General features: G+C 40.3%; 1 protein-coding gene across 3 annotated transcripts in view; it reads left to right on the forward strand.

Moving 5' to 3' along the window:
• GRK3 (G protein-coupled receptor kinase 3) overlaps positions 1-20,778 on the forward strand; it is a 136,251-nt gene that overhangs the window by 96,521 nt on the left and 18,952 nt on the right. For all 3 annotated transcript variants that reach the window (XR_008442515.1, XR_008442516.1, XM_054006314.1), the window contains exons 10-17: positions 4,997-5,075; positions 6,246-6,376; positions 10,477-10,571; positions 12,672-12,779; positions 16,717-16,783; positions 17,015-17,115; positions 18,389-18,455; positions 18,961-19,056. Coding sequence is in view for 1 of the 3 variants with exons in the window: in XM_054006314.1 (XP_053862289.1) it covers positions 4,997-5,075; positions 6,246-6,376; positions 10,477-10,571; positions 12,672-12,779; positions 16,717-16,783; positions 17,015-17,115; positions 18,389-18,455; positions 18,961-19,056 (744 nt within the window). In the remaining 2 variants the exon portion in view is untranslated. The remainder of the gene's footprint in view (positions 1-4,996; positions 5,076-6,245; positions 6,377-10,476; positions 10,572-12,671; positions 12,780-16,716; positions 16,784-17,014; positions 17,116-18,388; positions 18,456-18,960; positions 19,057-20,778) is intronic.

The raw sequence follows: 20,778 nt of genomic DNA on the forward strand, positions 1-20,778 counted from the left end.
TCAGGGCAGAGTGGAACTCCCAGCATTGGATCAGAGGCACATATATGAGCCATGTGTTTTTACACGTTCCAGAAGGCCGACTCTGTCTTGTCCAAAATAGATGCAGCTGTTGCAGCAGAGGCCGAGGTGCCAGCCAGCAAAGCACACTTGGCTGGGAAGAGTTTACGTTTCACATTGAATATCTCCATACAGATTTTTGGCACTTTTCCGGGTTCCTCTCTGTGCCCTTCATTTCGTGTGTGTTTTAATCACATGAGCAGCAAAAATGACCGGGCAAATAATGTGCGGTAGCTGCTGCTTTATCGTGTCACTGTTACCTCGTGTCCCCCCAGCTGGAACGATGTATTCGCCTCTTTTTCATCTGCTCTTTGGGGCAGGGATCAACTTTTTGTTATGGGTCTGTGTAGTACTTAGCATGGTTGATCCCTGACCGGGTCCTTACATGATACAAAGATATTTTCAGTACAGGACTTTACATGTCTTAGTCCTCCCAAAGATGATTTCTAAAGCCTTTTACATTTACCCCCGTAAATAGACTAGAGAGTTTTTAGAGCACGTCTTGACGTTTTATCTCAAACCATGTTCCTATGAACAGTCCTTGTACCATGTTTGTATGGGGCACAAGAGAAGGATAATCTGGTTCAATTAATACATTCCATGGTACAGTGGTCCTTTGTCTTGAGCAAGGTTTGTTTTAATATGTTAAAATCTACATTTTTATGAGCTTGATAAATGTAAGAATTGTACTGAATATTGGTCATTCACTCTTAGGCCTTGTCTACACTGCCACTTTACAGCACTGCAGCTTTCTCGCTCGGGGTGTGAAAAAACACCCCCTAGAGCTCTGCAAGTTTCAGCGCTGTAAAGTGGCAGTGTGTAGACAGTGCACTAGCGCTCCCCGCACTGGGAGCTACTCTCCGCATGGAGGTGGGTTTTTTAGCACTGGTGCCGCGATTACACAGCCATGTTAAAGTGTTGCCACGGCAGCTAGTGAAGACTAGCCCTTAAACAAAATTGTGTGGCTTTGACTTTATTTTTCCACATTGTTTAATCTCACTGTGAACAGCTGAGTGGGCAGAACAATGAGGCAGATCAGAATTTCATTGCCCTCTGGTGATCAAGTGATCTCTTTTCAGCTCTCCCATCTGCTTTGGCTTACAAGTCACTGTTTTTCTCATCTGTCAGAACTTTTCAGGCAAAGTAAAATCTCAGATGAAAAAAGTAAATGGTGACGTTTTGCAGGAAGGTGCTCATCTTGGAATTGAGTTTCTTCTTGGGGCCAATTGCCTCCATAAGTTGGGTCCTCTCAAAGCAGAATGGTTTGCACCTCTCTAGTGCGTTGTATCTAAGGAAGTCATACTCCTTCTCTTGCCTCCGTTTTGAGAGAGGGAGGCAGTCATTGACTCTAAGGGGTAATGCCTTTCCATTACCACTGAACGGAATCAACATGTGGTTTGAAGTTAGAGCTGGAAAATTATGACTTGAAATAATGCTCAGTTGTTTTATCATGGAGAATAATTATCCTTTGGCACATTTACCAGGTGACGTGGTGGAGTCTCCATCACCTGCCGTTTTTAATCAAGTTGGTTATTTTTCTGAAGGGTATGCTCTAGCTCAGCCCGAACGTTTGTGGTTGATGCAGGAATCACGGGTAAAATTCTATGGTCTGTTATGCAGGAGATCAGACTAGATGATCATAATGATCTTCTTGGGCCTTAAATCTGTGAATCTATGGCTTCGATTCTGAATGTCGATAAAGTTTTCTCAGGGCCACGTCTTCAAAAAGAAAATTTTCCACAAAACTGCTAACGATAGGATCTAATGCTCTGATATGACAAAAAAAAAATCCATGTACCTCCTTAGATGAGAGGCTAATGAAAGTTCACTTTTTCTATTAAGGATTAGCAACAGTTTCGGTAAGGTAGCTTCCTTTCAGTTCCTAGGAAGAGTTCTGTAAATTTGCTACACATTTTCCCTTGTAGTTGAGCAGGTTAATGCAGGAAAAAATATTGTGCCTTGCTTTGCTATTCTCTCCCTGCCCGACCAACACAGAACAAGTGTTTGACATAATTTTCTAGGTTAAAGTCAGAAGAGGAGAGAAAAAATTAATTCTTGTAGGTATTAGGGAATTCCGAGCGCACAAAATTAACTGCGCTTGTTTTGAAAATGGTAGGATAAGGTCATTCATAAGGGACTCTGTGATTGGAATATTAATTACATTGAGCAGCACTTGTCTTTCCTGGTGGATAGGACATATGTGGTACACGGATAAATTGTGGAGCTGGAAGTTCATCTTAGAATCTCTTTACCTGTAAATCCAAAACCTTTATTAAGTAAAGGCAGTCAGGTACAGAGTGGATTCCTGGTCTAGAGAGAGAAAACACAGGACTGTGCATCAGTCACTTTAACTCCTTTTATTATTTGCATTGCCACTCACTATCTGCATGACCTGAGGAAGTCAATTCTTAATACATCTTGGTGCCTTGTTTTTTCTCATCTGTAAAATGGGGATAATACTGTACCTCACAGAGGTTTTCTGAATCTGAAGGTTTAAAAAGTGCACTGAGATCTTTAACAGGTGCTATGAAAGTGAAAAGTTTTATAAGTCAGAAAACCATGCCCAGTATTTGAGTTGAAGAAGAACTTGTACAAAAAACCTGTTAAAATTGTTCTTTGTTTCACAATAGTAGATTTTCTACTAAAAAGATCGCAAATTGTCATCCAGACAGAATAGGTACTAGGTCAGTGGTCCCTCAGGTCTGTGTTAAAACACCATTCCCTCCCTTAACTTTCCTGTTCTAATAAGAACAAACTACATTCAATTGTAGCTTATCTTATTACATTTTCAAATATATTGATTTTAATTACAACACAGAATACAAAGTGTACAGTTCTCACTTTATATTTATTTTTGATTACAAGTATTTGCACTGTAAAAACCCTCAAAAGAAATAGTATTTTTCAATTCACCTAATATAAGTAATGTAGTGCAATCTCTTTATCATGAAAGTTGAACTTACAGATGTAGAATTATGTAAAATAAAAAACTGCATTCAAAAATAAAACAATGTGAAATTTTAGAGCCTGCAAGTCCACTCAGTCCTACTTCTTGTTCAGCTAATCACTCAGACAAACAAGTTTGTTTACATTTTCAGAAGAAAATGCTGCCTGCTTCTTGTTTAGAATGTCACCTGAAAGTGAGAACAGGCGTTCTCACAGCACTGTTGTAACTGGCGTCGCAAGATATTTACATGCCAAATGTGCTAAAGATTCATATGTCCCTTCATTCATCAACCACCATTCCAGGGGGCATGCGTCCATGCTGATGACGGGTTCTGTTCGATAACAATCCAAAGCAGTGCGGACCGACACATGTTCATTTTCATAATCTAAGTCAGATGCCACCAACAGAAGATTTTCTTTTTTGGTGGTTCAGGTTCTGTAGTTTCCGCATCAGAGTGTTGCTCTTTTAAGACTTCTGAAAGTATGCTCCACACCCAGTCCCGATCAGATTTTGGAAGGCACTTCAGATTCTTAAACCTTGGGTCGAGTGCTGTAGTTATCTTTAGAAATCTCACATTGGTACCTTCTTTGCATTTTGTCAAATCTGCAGTGAAAGTGTTCTGGGTCATCATCCAAGACTGCTATAACATGAAATATATGGCAGAATGTGGGTAAAACAGAGCGGGGGACATACAATTCTTCCCCAAGGAGTTCAGTCACAAATTTAATTCATGCATTATTTTTTTAATGAGCGTCATCAGCGTGGAAGCATGTCTTCTAGAATGGTGGCTGAAGCATGAAGGGGCATACAAATGTTTAGCATCTCTGGCACGTAAATACCTTGTGATGCCAGCTACAAAAGTGCCATGCAAATGCCTGTTCTCGCTTTCTGGTTACATTGTAAATAAGAAGAGGGAAACATTATCTTGTGTAAACGTAAACAGACTTGTTTATCTTAGCGATTGGCTGAACAAGAAGTAGGACTGAGTGGACTCGTAGGCTCTGAAGTTTTACATTGGTTTGTTTTTGAGTTATGTAACAAAAATTCTACATTTGTAAGTTGCACTTTCACAACAAAGAGATTGCCCTACAGTACTTGTATGAGGTGAATTGAAAAATACTATTTCTTTTGTTTACAGTGCAAATATTTGTAATAAAAAAATAAGATACACTTTGATTTCAATTACAACACAGAATACAATATATATGAAAATGTAGAAAAACATCCAAAACATTTAATACATTTCAGTTGGTATTCTATTGTTTAACAATGCAATTAAAACTGCGATTAATTGCGATTAATTTTTTTGAGTTAACTGTGATTAATCGACCTAGTTCCTAGTTGTTGTAAGGCAACTGGGGAGCTGAGGGAAGTTTTACGTGACCACCAGAGGGCACCAAAATTCTAAATTGCCTGCTTTTTATGACTGTCAGAGCAGCCCAGCTGACTGGATTGAATTTCATCAATTTATAGAAACTTAATTTGCAGGTAAGGATAAAATTACCTGTTCTAATTATCAGAATTTCCCATATGAATTCATTCAAATGATTTAGTCTCTCCTCTGTTTCAATTGGCTAAACAGTATTCCTGTCTCCCACCTTTCTTTTCCATTCCCCAAGGGACCCTACTGGTTACTTCCTAGGCTCTTGCATAGCTTGTGAGCTTTCACATATTTTTTGTAATTATAAGTCTAGTGGGAACGTAGGTCACACTTCCTCCTTCTGTAGAAATGTTGGAACATGTTCTGGGAGAGTGCTTCTTGGGGTTGCAAATCTTCAGAAGAGAATCGTGTCACTAGTTGCAGTGTTTGATTTCCTATATTCATTTTGTATATTTATTTTGAAAACAAGAAAATATTAGCATTTGCCAAACTGCATATGGAGTACATCAAAGTGTATAGATAGAAAACAGAAATCATTTTAGAAGATATCTTAATGTAACAAGGGCACTGCATATCATGTGAGGTAAACTCTTCATTGATTTCCTTTACAGGACTGCCCTTTTATAGTGTGTATGACCTATGCCTTCCACACCCCTGACAAACTCTGCTTCATCCTGGACCTGATGAATGGTAAGCAAAGTTAATGAAAGGAGCCATTCTGGTAACGGTGAAGGATGCGACGGGGCTCACGGAGAGCTTGGTAGAAGGGGGGAGGAAGGAAGGTGAAGAGCCAGAGAAAATACTGAGATTGTGAGCCTGTGAGAAATGGGAGGACAGTGGAGAAATAGAAGGGAAGAAATGGAAAAGGTTTAGAAAGAGATTGAAAATGTCTAATTTAGATCACTTTAGGATCTGAGAGGCAGCCATAGATACAACAGGAGAGAAAAGGGGGAGGTAGGTTGGGAAATTCTGGAAATAAAGGTGGCAGTTGATAAGGTCTCCTTGAGATAGCATGCAGAAAGATTGGATGTAGAACTCAAGGATGACAACCGAGAACATGGAGAGGCACCCAAGAAAATAATGAAGGAACGGTCAAGAAAGCAGGAGGAGAATGAGGAAAGCAGAGTCATGGAAGCCTTAGAATAAAGGTGAAGTTGAGACACAGAGAAAGGGATCCACAGTGTCCAAGGCAGAAGATCTTGCAAGTTAGTGGTCTAGTCATTCTAGATGATCACAGTTGGCCCTTCTGGCCTTGCAATCTATGATTCCGTGAAAATAGTTATGGCTCATTATTTTAAATCTGTAGTTTGATCCTGAATAGTTCTATACAAATATTCAACCTCTTGAAGTTGTGATTAGTTAGATAAGTCACCTTGTGTTGTCTGTTCCCTGACTGGATGAATGTGCAAGCACTTCCAGCATGAATATTTCCATGTGCAAATAGAGAATTTAATTTCTTTGCAAACCCACATATGTGACTTGGAAATTCACTGCAAGTGACACTTAATTTCTGGAGTGTTCACTAAAAGCAGTCACTAAAGAGGAGCAAACGGGTGATATGAATTCATGTTTAAAATAAAGTGATATTTGCTGATTATTTGTAGAGTATCTACTTGGCTTTATTCATTTCTTGGAGTATTGCCAACATGTACGCTCAAATGCATGAAAGCATCCCCTGCAAGTGCCTAAGTATGTGAATCCAAGCTCCTTCCTGTCACACAAGTTGACGGAACTACAAATTAGTAGACTTTTATCTTCCTCCTTACATAGCTCTGTTTAGTACAGCTTTCCACCTGCCAATGTAACAGGACTTTACTATTCCCTGTTTTATGAATTACATCCCATTTTTTCTAATTCTAGGAGGAGATTTGCACTACCATCTCTCACAGCACGGGGTGTTTTCTGAGAAGGAGATGAGGTTTTATGCTACTGAAATCATCCTGGGCTTAGAACACATGCACAATCGATTTGTTGTATACAGAGACTTGAAGGTAACCCTTTTATTTACACAGCTAGTTATAGGGTAGTGATGAACAATCTAGGTAGGGTTACCATATGTCCGTATTTTACCAGACATGTCTGGCTTTTTAGTTGTTAATTGCAGTCCGGGAGGATTTTTTAAATATATAAAAACGTCCGGAAAATACGGACGTATGATAACCCTACCCACTGCCCCTCTCTCCTCTTGGGGCGTCAGCTCGCTGCAGCCTGCGGATTGCAACCTCTCCTCCCCTCCCCCCAATGCTGCTGCAACCCCACGCCCCACGGCTAGGAGCGGTGATGTCTCTGCAGCCAGCTGCGGGTGTGCGGGGACCCGGGGCTGCTTCTCCCTCCTCCGAGCATCCCCCACGGCTCTGGCAGAGTCTCAGTCTTCCCCCTCTGCCCTGGCTGTGCAAGGAGCCCCCTCGCCAGTGGTCCGTGCAGCCGCGACTGCCTCCTCTAGGAAGAGCCGAGAGCAGTGAGAGCCGGGAAAGTTGGAGCCTGGGGAGGAGGTGGCTGTTTTGGGTGGCTGGGAGGGAGGGGGGAGGAGGGGGAATGTGGTGCGCTCAGGGGAGGAGGCAGGGCCGGTGCAGGGATTTGGGGAAGGGGTTGGAATGGGGGCGGGGAAGGGGCAGAGTTGGGGCGGGGACTTTGGGGAAGGGGTTGGAATGCGGGCGGGGAAGGGGTGGAGTTGGGGTGGGGCCGGGGGCTCGTGGAGTGTCCTCTTTTATCAATGTTCAAATGTGGTAACCCTAAACCTAGGGAATATAAGAAACTGAATGAAAACCCTTTTTGTATCCAGAATCATTTCTGTCACCAAATGTTGGGAGAATGCTGATTACTTCTTTCAAAGTTTGTTTTGAATTTTCTAAAAAACTGTTTCACATAAATGATTATAATGCATAACAATGAAGAGTAAGTTTCTGTTAGGTATCAACCATATAAGAACTTCTGATAGAAAGGAAAAGAAGGGAAATCGCAAGAAGAAAGGCACATGGTCAGTAGAGCCCTGCACGGATACAAAATTTGTATCTGCATCCAATCAGCGATCTGCTAACATGATATAAAGCGGATATCCACAGATTTGCAGGGCTCTACTGGTCAGCCTTGAGGGAATATGTTTGTGTCTTGGGGGAGGGGAGGGGGGAATTGCCTGAATACCAGCTCATAGTATAAACACGTCTTAAGGGGATACAGTGGGATCTAAAATAGCCTATTTACAGTTTGAGAAGGCAGAGGATCAGCAGAATGCCCTATGCATTACTTAAGACTTTAGGCCCTTGTCTTTGCACCCTGGAGTGAATTTCACCTTAAAGTTATAACCTGGGATTTAATTAGTAGTTAAGAAAAGAGAGTAATAGGTTAGTTCTTTCTGATGTCTTTTTCACCCAGAGGTTTATTAATATGTAGTATAGGGGATCCAGTGATCTTGTGGGAGCTGATAATGTAAGGGAGTTAAAGCTCAATATGAGGTGTATTTAAGGAATAATTTCATGAGAGAATACATGCAGAAAAGAAGAAGTTCCCGCTGCGTTAGCATTTCATGGATCAGGTGACCTATTGTCCTTCCCATTTGAAGACTTGTATATTTTAATTCTAATTCTGAATCTTACTGTTTTCAAAACGTTTTGCTGGAAAATGAGTAGCTGGCTATACAGAAGAGAAATAGCCTTCTAAGGGTAAACCCTTCTGACAGGCACAACTCCTCATTGTCTTTCAAAGTATTAGACAGAGAAAGAGGTTAACATCCTTGTGTTTTGTATTTTACTCTTTCTGTAACATGTACATACATTCTTTTTGGACCATAGAGATCCCAGGTTCCACAAGTTTCTGAGGCCCACAGGAATTCTCATAAAAAGGAAACAAAATTACCAAGTTTCCATCTGGGTTCCTGCAAAACAGAATGTTACCAGTGTTGGCAAACCCTAGGTAGCAAGATAGATAATACTTATTATCAAATTGGAATAGTAGAAGGCTCCCCTTGAATTCAGCCAGTTCTGGTCTGTGAGGTCTTCACTCATAAAACCCTAGCAGTTTTTGGAGACCCTGTACTAAGAGTTTTCTAAAACTTCCTCACCACCCCTAAAAACAAGTTGAAAAATTATTTCTTCTACTTCCTGCTGCTAACTTGTTTCTATCTAATCTATTTAGGTACTCTGATGGCCTCCATCACTGTTGTATCTGGAACTTGCTAGTACTACATGTTCTAAAGACTGTATTTAAAATTGCCAATTGGGATGTTCTCCTGGACAAAAGAAACCCTAGAGAGACAAGGTGGGTGAGGTAATATCTTTTTTATTGGACCAACTGAAGAATAGCTCTGTGTAAGCTTGAAAGCTTTTTGTGCTCACCAACAGAAGTTGATCCAATAAAAGATATTACCTCACCCACCTTGTCTCTCTAATATCCTGGGACCAACACAGTTACAACAACACTGCATAAAAGAAATCCTTTCAGATGGAAAAGCTTTGTAGATGACTCAATATCCACTGCAGTACCCACTGTTTAGCAGTGCTTTGCAGATAACTTCGCAATCAAATGCTGTTTACTGCTTCAGAAGAAAACAGCTATGGAAATGATGTAGTTTCATACCAATATTAATACTGTTAACCAAATAAAGTGAAAGTTAATATAGATGAATTAAGACTCAGTACAATTTAGTTTGGTTTAAATGTTGGCTGTAAATTTTATTAATCAGATTAAATAACTCAGGAAAATCTTTCCCTGGTTACTTGGCAATAAATCCTGTCCATCATGTTCACCTTTCAACCTATATTAATGATTATGTTAACGTAGTGAATGTATTAGTTTGTGGGAAGAACGAGAGGGGGAGGTAAGCGATGGAAGGCTGATGGGGAGGAGTGGGTCTTGAGGGTGTGTCTCATTAACAACCACAAGGCTGAAGGAGTGAGACAAAGAGACCAAAAGGAGTGACAAGATGTACTGTATAGAGACTGAAAAATGTAGAGTGCAGGTATGGAAGTAGGGGGACCCAAGATGTAGGCATGGGCACGGCTGTGCAGGGCCCAAATGGAATGCGAAATCCACATCTTCAAGTCAAGTTAGTTTTAATTCTGTCATGTACCTCTCTAATGGGTCTCACTCACCACTGGGAGGTCGCCTCGTGGCTGAGATTGGGGATCAGCACTCACCTGGTCTGGTGCCCCCTCCTTCGATTGCTTGCCCCATGGTATCTCTCTCTCTGGGTTTAGGATGCTTCCTTTTCGTGGCCAGGTCACTCTAGTACACCCCTTCCAGGGAATCAAAGTCCGATTGGACATACTGTCTACCTGCAGTCTCAGACAGTCTTCCAAGTCTGTGCCTCTTTCCCTGTGGCCGATAGGGGAACCTGGGCCCGTCTACTACTCCAGGTTCCAGTCTAAGGACTCTGTGCTCAGTCTGTTCAAATTCTGACCTTGTTGCTGTTTCCTTGTGCTCTTTCCTGGCTCTCTTCTCTGTCTTCTGGCTTACCTCTTGGTTTCCACTGGAGCTTCCTCCAGTCCCCATGGCTTTCACCCCTCTCGGCTTCTTGCCACCGTCTGTTGTCCAACTTAGGATCCCAGGACTTACTTTCCCCCATATAACGCCTCCTTGTACCTAGTCAAATCACCTCCACTCTAGATGGGAACTTCAGAGCTCCTCCCTGCAGCCTTTCTCTTACCACCAACTACCTCTCTATAATCCCAGATCTTCCCCTGGCTGGGCTTCATTAGCCATTAGGCTGTGTCAGTCCCTGGCTCTCCCTCAGATGCAGCCTGTAAGGTTAATTGGCCTATTTTACCTCATCAGACTATGGGGAGGGGGAGTAGACACCCCATAACAGCCTCATGTTTCAAACCTGGTTTGTTTTCTTGCCTTGTGTAACCTTTGAGGTTTTCCTTATTCGTAGAATGTTGGTACAGTATAAAGGCCAACCCAAACTCATGTATAATCATGCCTTGATTGTACAAAACACCTTGGTACTTATTTTGTATAGAGTTAGTAACAACAGAAATTGTCATAGACTAGAGGTTCATAGAAGTCAGGTTTGTTGCTTTGTGAAATTGTCCTAGTGATCAAAGGCTTGTATTTTTCAGTTGCCAGTAACACTTCTCTCTTTGTGTGCTTCTAGCCTGCAAACATCCTGTTGGATGAGCACGGACACGTAAGGATATCAGACCTTGGTCTTGCTTGTGATTTTTCCAAAAAGAAACCACATGCTAGTGTGTAAGTATTGCATGAACGCTGATATATTTAGTTATACAAACTACAAATCCTTTGCCCTGTTTTAAGTTTGATTTCACGTTGCTAAACCTCTTTTCTTAATCTTATATATTTTTGTCTTTTAAACTGCTCATTTTCTCTCCCAGAGAACTTTGCTATTGAAAGGAAATCACAAGAGTGCTTAGGAACACTGGTTTCTGCTAGTGTGCAGGTCACCATCTTGAAATAGATCATGTACTTGAGTGTGCCTTTTTAAAGCAGCTATGTACATGCCCATGTATCCTTATTGATTTCAATGGGTAACCTTTTAAACTTATTTTTCATATTAATTTTGTATTTAGTGCCATGGGTGTGATGGCACTTCATGCATCTATAAGAAAACACTCTGAGGGTTATAGTAATTATAATAATATAAAGGTATTTCTTTGGTCAGAATTTGGACAGATGAGAGTGACAGGTTATCAAAATTAAGGTATTTCATGTATTGACATTTGGGCTCTGGGACAGTTATTAAGTTTACAGGATTTTGAGCAGTGGAACACACATTTTGAATCTTTGATTTATCTTGGACTATCAGAGGACAGTTGCTTTTCTGCTCTGTTACTTGATGTATCTGTGTATGAAGCCAAAAACTGCATTTATGTTCTTTGAAGGTATTGCCAGAGAAGGTTCATATAGAATGCTAGAGAGATATTGACAAAATGGATGGAATTCAGAGACAAGCAATAGACTTGATCTGAGGCAGGAGAGACTGATTTAGGTAGAAAGATTAAAAGAGCTAAATTTGTACAGCTTGGCAAAGTGGTAGAAAAGAGGAACATAATAGTTTTACAAATAACACAATAAATGAGGGTTTCATAGCCTACATATATTTTGAAAGGCTTAAGAAAGAAGGCCGGAAAAGAATTATTTGGGTGGTACAAACTAGGCGTAATGGGTTAAAACGAGGAAAAAATATGACTGAATATAGAGAGCAACTTTCTCCTAGTAAGCTCTATTAGACTGAACAGTAGTCTTCCCGGGGAAGGGGTGGAAGCCCTGTTGCTTTGGACACTGAAAGCTCTAGAAAATGTTCTGTAGGGAGCAATCCTGCTTTGGCTGAGAGAGAGACTAGATGACCTATTAATTCTCTTCCATCTCTAATTTCTAACATCCTGTGCAGTTGTAACAGCTGATGTGTAGGCATAGACTGGAAGATGACCCATGATTTCGTGATGATTCAATGTTCAGAGTAAATAAGAACTCTGCTTGATTTGAAGCACCAGATAGTTTTAATTATCCAAAGTGGTGGCCTTTCGGAAATGAACTAAAATTCAGGGTTTATTGTGCTCTTATATATGTGTGTCCATATTTTTGCTAGTGTTGTTTGGGCCAAATTGTGATCCCATTTGCACTCACTGGCTTCAGTGGAATTACAGAGGTGTAATTGAACTCTGATTTTTGTGTGTGGGGGGGCAGTTATCATATTTTTGGTGGCACTCTGTACTCTTAGGGCCAGATTCATCCCTGGTATGACTACAGTGGATTTGCACAAAGGATGAATTTGGTCCCTCATGTTTAAAATGATTGGCCATTCACTAAAGTCCAGGAAAAAGTTGCAGATTGGAATCATGTATAGGACATAGGCAGCACACTGGGGCCAAATTCTGGCTGTGAGTGACAAGGAGGGAATTCCCCTGAAGTAGGTGAATTTTCTGCTGGTCTAAAGCTGGTGGGTAGAGCTTCCGTGCCAGCTGCCCTCATCCGTTATCCTGGTATCGGGGAGGTATGTGAGAGAACTGGAGTGTGGAGGGGGCATGGTGGAGCAGAGCTCATTTCACCAGTCATAGACCTGCATCATGAGTTACAGCGGCCTCCACCTGTCCTAACTCTCATCAGGGCCAGAGCTTGTGCCTCCATGGCTTAACAGAAAATGGAAATCCAAATGGGTGTAAGTGTGGCCAAAGTGACTTCAATTTAAAATGACTGTGAGAAGTCACCCTGTTCTAGGTAGACTTTCTTGTTGGGATAGTGCATGATTTCTTAAGAGGTTAATTTTGTTTTGTACTCAAGATTCTGTTGACCTCCCTCCCCTATCTCTCCCTCCTCCCCCGTTTCCGCCAGTGGTACCCACGGATACATGGCTCCCGAGGTGCTCCAGAAAGGAACAGCATACGATAGCAGCGCAGACTGGTTCTCTTTAGGCTGTATGCTTTTCAAACTTCTGAGAGGGTGAGTGAAATCTCTTGCCTTTTTAATATGGGTGCGTTTATGTTCTGTCTATAAACTAGTAATATGCATTCTGTTAGTTATTTCATACTGTGTATCCTGCAGTCCCTCCTACTCACCCCAGCTCTGCACAAAGAAATCACATTCTGGCATTTCCAGGTTCCTTCTGTCTCACAGTATTTCTGCTTTTCGTAGTGGCTACAAATATTGCACTGTGGGAGAACAGGTCAGGTTCTTATTGGCTCCTCAGACATAATCACTTCAAAAGACTGACTTTTACCGCTAGACCTACAGGCACTAGCTTCCTCAGTAAAATATTTTCTCCATCATTTTTTTAAGGGGGGACTGAAATTAAAAAATATAATAAGCTTTACAATTTAGAATGTTTTAACTCCTCCTTTTGGGTGTCTGGAGCATCTTGTCTTACGTGTGTCTACTTATTTGTTGAAGAAGTGGGTCTTCAGGAGGGATTGTAGTGCAGTTGGCCCCCCACTGCACTAAAGGGTATTACTGGCATAAAAGTCCCACGTAGTGGAAGAGAATAGGTATCTATAAGCCATATTCAGTGCTTGATCTATATGTAAAACTCTCATTGACATCAGTGTGACTTCGACATGTGGAACAAAGCTGGAGTTATCTGCCTGAGCTCTCGCTAGTCATGGCTCCTTGAAGCCATTTGAAGCTTATGCATTTGCTTGAAAATACCTAGTCTCAGCTGGGTCTAAAATTGCAGATTAACAAAAAAAAAAAAAAAAAAAAAAAAAAGCTTGATGCTGAAAAGCTGAAAGCTACAGTAAACCAAAACAAATAAAGGGTAGAGAGACAAATGCTAGAATCATACGTCGTGGTAGGCCTAAAATTATAATAATATAATACAATCGTCCACATAACATGAGCACATTTGTGCCTGGGTATAAATATAAACAATTTCAAAACTATTCTTTGCACATATTATGTTATATTGGTGCTCTTCAAATGTTTTTCTTTAGTGCTGTTTCACTGGATGAAAAACAATCTAAATTTATGATGTGAAATAATTCTATTCTTTTAAACAAGTGATGGATCTTTTACAGGTAGCGCATCTTGATAACTGTTTGTTTGTTTTCTAAAATGTTTTTATCAGAGTAATTTCTGCTGTTCTTTTATATATTATATTTTCACTAGCATCTCTACAGCTCTTATTAGTTATTTGAGATTTAATGTAATAATTTGTATAAGTGAAATTATACCATGTTTTTATATTAGTCTTAAATGCCAGATGGAAATGATCTAATAAACAAAAGGGTTACAATATAAAAGTAAGTTTATTAGGAAAAGAAGTAAATTGATTTGGTACAGCGTTGAAAAAGCATGGGTCCTTCAGCACATCAAAAATAGAGAAAGAAAAAGAACTGGGTTGATGTAGAACAAATTATAGGTCAGTGCTTAACTTTAAAGTAGCATAAGTAATAAGTATTGTTAGCTATTGAGAGCCTATTGTGTGCTCTCCCTTGTAAGTAGTTACAGATTTTTAGTAATGGTGGGGTAATGATTTGGTCAGTAGCGAAGGGTCAAAATGTTTAGGAAAGATTGGCTGTTTCTGAACAGCTTGGTGCTCATCCATTTCTGGCTAGAAATGGATATTTTACTACTTGTGCACCACTTTACTGACAATTGTTGCGTATTTTAAATGACATAATGTTGCTGTACTTTAGAAAGACTACTAAGGCATTAGTGGACTTCAGGTAGTGCTTTAGACTTTTACTTGTGGGTGAGAGTACCTCGCTGTGCTTTTTTCTGTAGCATCACATTAATTTTTCACATCTGTAGATTTTAGATAAATGCATCCTTTGCTTGGGTGCATTTGAAGGCAGAATTTGTCCTTGAATCATAGCTGAGGGCAAAAACATCTTCCTCTCTCCTTTGTGAAATGTTCCTTTATCAATAAACATCTGTGTCTACTTAGGTTTTATAAACACATCAGTGTTCATCTCAGACATTAATAAACTGTAATTAGATGAAATAATCCATTTTTGAGGCTGTCAGGGTCCACTGGTATTTGTTCAAGAATATTTATCATATGTTAGATTTTCCATTGGCCTTGTCAAATTGGTTGGATGTGCTAGCAGTAATAATTAGTAATGAGCTCTTACATAGCACTTTTGCCCATGGAGCACAGAGCACTTTACAAGCAAGGTAAGTGCATAGTTCTGAATATCAGACATAAGGCCCACATTAGTAGTTCATTGCTGACCCAATTTATGTAGGTAAATAGACAGAATTAAAAAGTTGTATAGATATAACCATATAGGAGCCCTTCTATAATCAGCCACATTCATTTATTGGCAAAGCCTTCTTGTTGCTTCATCTAAGGCCACATTTAATCCTTCAAACTCCAGTCATCATCCCTGACACAGCAGAGCATCATGGAAACATAACACAGTCTTCCCTCCATCAAATCCATGCTGAAGAAATCTCTCCAGGATAACGGGAGAAACAAACACCTAAACAAGCCAATAGGGGCTATGTAACAGTGTGATGGACTCCTAGTGGTAGCACTAAACACAAAGGACATTATCATTTTTAATCATAGAACCATAGAACTGGAAGGGACCTCGAGAGGTCATCTAGTCCAGTCCCCTGCACACATGGCAGGACTAATTATCTAGACCATCCCTGACAGGTGTTTGTCTTGCTCTTAAAAATCCCCAATGATGGAGATTCCACAACCTCCCTAGGCAATTTATTCCAGTGCTTAACCACTCTGACAGTTAGGAAGTTTTTCCTAATGTCCAACCTAAACTGCCCTTGCTGCAATTTTTCTCCCTCTTCCTCCTTGTAACAGCCTTTTATGTACTTGAAAACTGTTAACGAATAGGTTAATGTGAAAACAGGTATTTTGTTTTTGAAAAATAACTTTCTCCCTGGATTTGGAGACAGGAGACAGTGAATAAATGTCAACCATAGTAACTAACCTGCCCCGCTCCCCTTGATTAAATACCCCTTCAGGTTGCTACTGAAAATGTGTAATATACCAAGGACTGCTACAGCATATCAAATACTTTGAAAGTTCATACAACATCTAAAATATATTAGTATAAAACAGTGCGTTGGATATTCAGACAAACCAGCTTTGTTCCCAAGCAGCCTCATTTACTAGAAATATTCTTATACCAACCCCAAATCATGCATTTCCTGTAGCGGCTCCACAGACTCTCAAACTGCCAGTCAGCCACTGTAGACTGTCCTTCATTTCAACCATAACCTCTTGCTACATACTTTCCATATATAATGGAGTCAACAGCTCTGTAGAATATGTTCGGTTTCCGTTTGTAGATAGTTATTTTACAAATGTCAAAGTTTTGGTAGCTTCTGAGAATTTCCCCGTTAGATGAGGTCATTTATTTCGTTGGAGATTTACTCAGTGAGGACTTGAGGACTTGATCCATAAGTGCTGGAATGATGGATTACTCAAACTACATTCATTTATAAACTAGCCCACTGCATATATACTTATGAAATAACAGCATTAGGCTTTCCTAAATGTAGTAACCTTGGTGATATTAGTGTGGAGTCAGTGAAAGAGTTAAAAGATCTGTTTTCTCTAAAGTTGATTGTAAAGACTGTTATAGAAGTTCAAGTAATACCAAAGTGACAGGAAGTATTTACTTTTGCAAAGTACTGCAGGTTTTTACAGACAATGTAATGTCATAAAAACAAACTCATGCTTCCAGGGGATTCCCACCGGTAGTATTGAATTCTATGTCAGTATTTGACCAGTCTAGTTTCACTGGAAATGCTAAAAGTTTCACTGCGTGTTTTATTGTTCTGTAGGATAGGATTGATGAGTTTGAAGAATGTGACTAACAGGATGCTACACTCTTTTCTGGGGTTGCCACAGCTGAAATAAGCAGATATGTTATGGCTTTACATTTATTAGTGCATTTTCTTATTTCTACAGTCACAGTCCTTTCAGACAGCACAAAACCAAAGATAAGCATGAGATCGACCGGATGACGCTCACCGTGGTAAGGATTCTAATGATCTTTTGATTTAAGCTTTTCGTGCTTAGCTAATTACATGTCCTTTAAGAAGTTCTGTACATCACTTCTTTCTGAGAAACAACTTTATTCTGAATGTGTCCGTGCAGGAACTGTGCTGCTAAACTCTTCAAGGATAAGTTACCTTTCAAATGTGGTGGTGTCTCAGATTGAACTAGTTCCAAGAATTCATGCCATAATTCTTTTTTTATTTCTCAGAATGTGGAGTTACCAGATGCATTTTCCCCTGAACTAAAGTCCCTTTTGGAAGGGCTTCTGCAACGTGATGTTAGCAAGAGGCTTGGCTGTCAGGGTAGCAGGTAGGATTTAGCTTCTCCATTAAGCAAAGCCTGTATATAATATCTCCTTTCCTTTAAATGAGGGATCTATTTTATTTTAGGTCAGAATCTGCTTCCTATCGCTGTAACATGTTACTGTTGGAAAGAAAGCATTAAAGTTCAATGCAGGGTCTGTTGAGCTTGCTTTTGGTTATTGGTAGGTTGAGAAATCTCTCTTTTATGAGGGACACTTAGCCAGGAATTATTTCCAAGTTGGTTCTAAGCATTGTTCGGTTTTGTTGTTGGCATTTTAACTATTTTATTTTATTATCTATGTTACATATTTTTGGTTGCTCTGTAGTTTTCCTGCTCTGCTTTTTGATACAGACATTTTGATTACCAGGATTATAGTGCATATTTTAAATTGTGCGGTGTTCTTATTAAAAAGTCAGCAGTTGCGACTGTTCCCATATGGTGGCATTTGAGATTTTCATAGCTTTCCAGTCTTCTGAAAAGAGGACGTTTGATAACTGTTGACAAATGCTGATTCATTTTAAATTACTTTCACCTTATTCCAAGCAGTCCTGTAGCCCCTGATTTTAAATGAGTTAATTGTAGGTTCAGTCATATCACTTAGATGTCCAACTGCCTGATTTGCAGATATTACAGTAGAACCTCGGGAATGGAGGCTGTTTGTAACTCTGGAATGTTCATAACTCTGAACAAAACATTATGATGGTTCTTTCAAAAGTTTACAACTGAACATTGACTTAACACCGCTTGGAAACTTTACTATGCAGAAGAAAAATGCTGCTTTTTAACAAGTACAGAAACAGTTTCCTTACTTTGTCAAATCTGTTTTTAAACTTCCCTTTATTTTTTAGTATTTTACGCTTAACACAGTGCTGTACGGTATTTGCTTTTTTTTTGTCTCTGCTGCTGCCTGATTGCGTACTTCATAACTCTGGCGTTTGTAGCTCTGAGGTTCTACTGTACCATGAAAGTTGACATCAAAGGGCTCTGAACAGCATTCACAGAAGTAGAGTTTCATGCTCCCAATATGTTGGTAATTGTTGTCTTAAAGTAGAAACAACATACATTGAGTAGTGTAGGACATGGTATTTGGGGATCATTTTCCAGGCACTGTTAACAGAATGGTGCTGTGTGCTATTTAAGATAGTAATATGCAGTAGAAAGTGAGTGTGGGTGCTTGTCTGAAAGTATTGGTTTAGGTAGAAGAATTTTTCCACACTGGGGTTCTTAAACATAACTTGAAAAGCCTCTGCATTTTGTTATGTTAAATTTTTTTTTGCAGCGCGCAAGAAATAAAAGAGCATCATTTTTTCAAAGGGATTGACTGGCAGCAAGTCTACTTACAAAAGGTATACATAAAAATGTAACCTTACCTCTTGCTATAAAGCAGTAAAACTTAAGCAGGGTGGGGTAACAGCAAATGTAGGTCCTTATTCTCCCTTCCTTGCCAAGTATATATGCACATAGTAAGCACAAAGTAGATGTAAAATGCTATCACCAATGTGAGTGAGTGAAGAATTCTCATCTGTAGCATTGTACAGATGTGTAAGTTCAAATGATTGCACAGCGTGCCAGGCAGGGGAGAATCTAGGCCTTCAGTCTTTTATATGGTTCTTCTGTATGACTGTATATAAATAACAAAAATAAAGCTCTTTCAAGTGCCTTGGGAAGACCTTTCAGTAAAGGAATGCATCTTTAAGCCTAGTTTCATTGCAATACATGGTTTAATCTGTAGGAATACCTTGCATTTTGTTTGGCAACAAGATAAAGGGCATGTATAAATGCAGAATGGATTGAAATAATGACACTAATTGTTTGGCTATGTAACTAGACTGCCCTGCCTTTGATTTCCAGTATCCTCCTCCACTAATTCCTCCCCGGGGAGAAGTAAATGCAGCAGATGCTTTTGATATTGGCTCCTTTGATGAAGAGGACACTAAAGGCATTAAGGTACATGTGCAATATTTTTCCTTCAGCCGTTGTTTCCTTTACACTTTTAGATGAAAGATTCTGAATGGCACTTTCAGGTCCCAGTCATGTGCATGCTTAACTTTAAGTGTGCAGATAGTGTCATTTACTTCAGATGGATTATTCACTGCTTAAATTTATGCACGTATGGAGGTGTTTGCAGGTTTGGGATCATAACAAGTAGAACAAGGTATAGCGAATGTCAAGTGTTTATATCTTGTGTGTGTTTAAAATGATAGTTTGACTGAAATTTGGCATACATACTGTCACAGAGCCCCAGGATCTAGGCTATACCCCAGCTTTTAAACAACTCCTTGGAGGTACCCCTTAGCATGCCAGACCCCAAGGGGGGCCCACTCTTCCTTAAGGATAGGCCATTTGCTTCAATACCTTTGAGCCTGAGCCTGTGGGCTCCAGCACTCCTGTTTCATACCGTGAGCTCTGCCCAGCAAATCCAACTGAGGCTAAGTCTACAGGTCAAAATTAAGTCAACCTAAGTTACATTGCAGTACAGCCACTGCAGTAATAAAATTGCTTTTGCATGTCCCTACTACGCTCCTTGTGTCGGCGGTGCATAGCCTCACCAGGAGCGCTTGCACCTGTTTTAGTGTAGACACTTACAGAGTTAGGTCAGCATAAGCTGCATGATGTCGACCTAATTCTGTAATGTAGACCAGGCCTTGAGAGACTCCTGTTCAAAGATTTTTTTTTGCCCTCTTCAGAGATCAGTGCCCTTCAGCAAGTATTTGCAGTGTCACCAGGCAGCTTTTATCAAACAGAGTAGGGTTCATTAGTCAACTGGAACACAGCATTGCGAAGTCCTTAAGTTGGCATAGAGAATCAAAGGTTAAGACATAGGCCTCGTTTACACTACAGAGTTAGGTCGACGTAAAGCAGCTTACATCGATCTGATTTGGTAAGCGTCTACACTAAAATGTTGTTCCCACCAATGTACCTCGCCCACCGCACTGACTTAATAACTCCACCTCTGCGAGAGGTGTAGTGCTTAGGTCGATGTAGTTAGGGCGAAACAGTGTCAGTGTAGACACTGCGTTGCTTACACTGACTTGCTGCCTTTCAGAAGCCGTCCCACAATGCCCCACACTGGCATTAGATTGGTGAAGCGCTCCTAGTGAGGACATGCACTGCCGACACAAAGAGCATACTGTGGACATGCAAAAGCGATTTAATTACAGCAGTGACTGTACATCGACATAACTTAGGTCAACTTAATTTTGTAGTGTAGACTTGCCCATCATCTGTACTGGCCAACTCCAGGGCTCCACCCAGCCAAGCTGCTGTGGAAATCCATCTTGGCTCTCTGTCCTTTTATCTGTCAGTCCCAGAGGCCAGCTCTTGACACAGCTATTTGACACCTTCCCCCTTTGTTCTCCAGCTCGGGGCCTTCTTGCAGAGAAGTGGGAGGAATCTCCTTTCTCTTAGCTGTTGGTTGCTAGTTGTGAATGTTCTGGCTGTTGGGGTTGCCATTATCTTTCGGGATCCTCCATTGGTATGGGTTGGTTTCAGCTAGTAACAACCATTCATACCACCCAGACAGTTACATGACACACACAGCTCAGGTCTCCTGCTGTGCCCAAGGAGCATTTTAACCCTTCTGCACCTACTGGGTAGCAGTCCATAGTCAAGTAAGTTACTGCCGTTTATACCATTCCTAAAAATATTACAGAAAAATCCTACTTTCAT

Source organism: Malaclemys terrapin, chromosome 16, assembly GCF_027887155.1.
Source record: "Malaclemys terrapin pileata isolate rMalTer1 chromosome 16, rMalTer1.hap1, whole genome shotgun sequence".
Lineage (NCBI taxonomy): Eukaryota > Metazoa > Chordata > Testudines > Emydidae > Malaclemys > Malaclemys terrapin.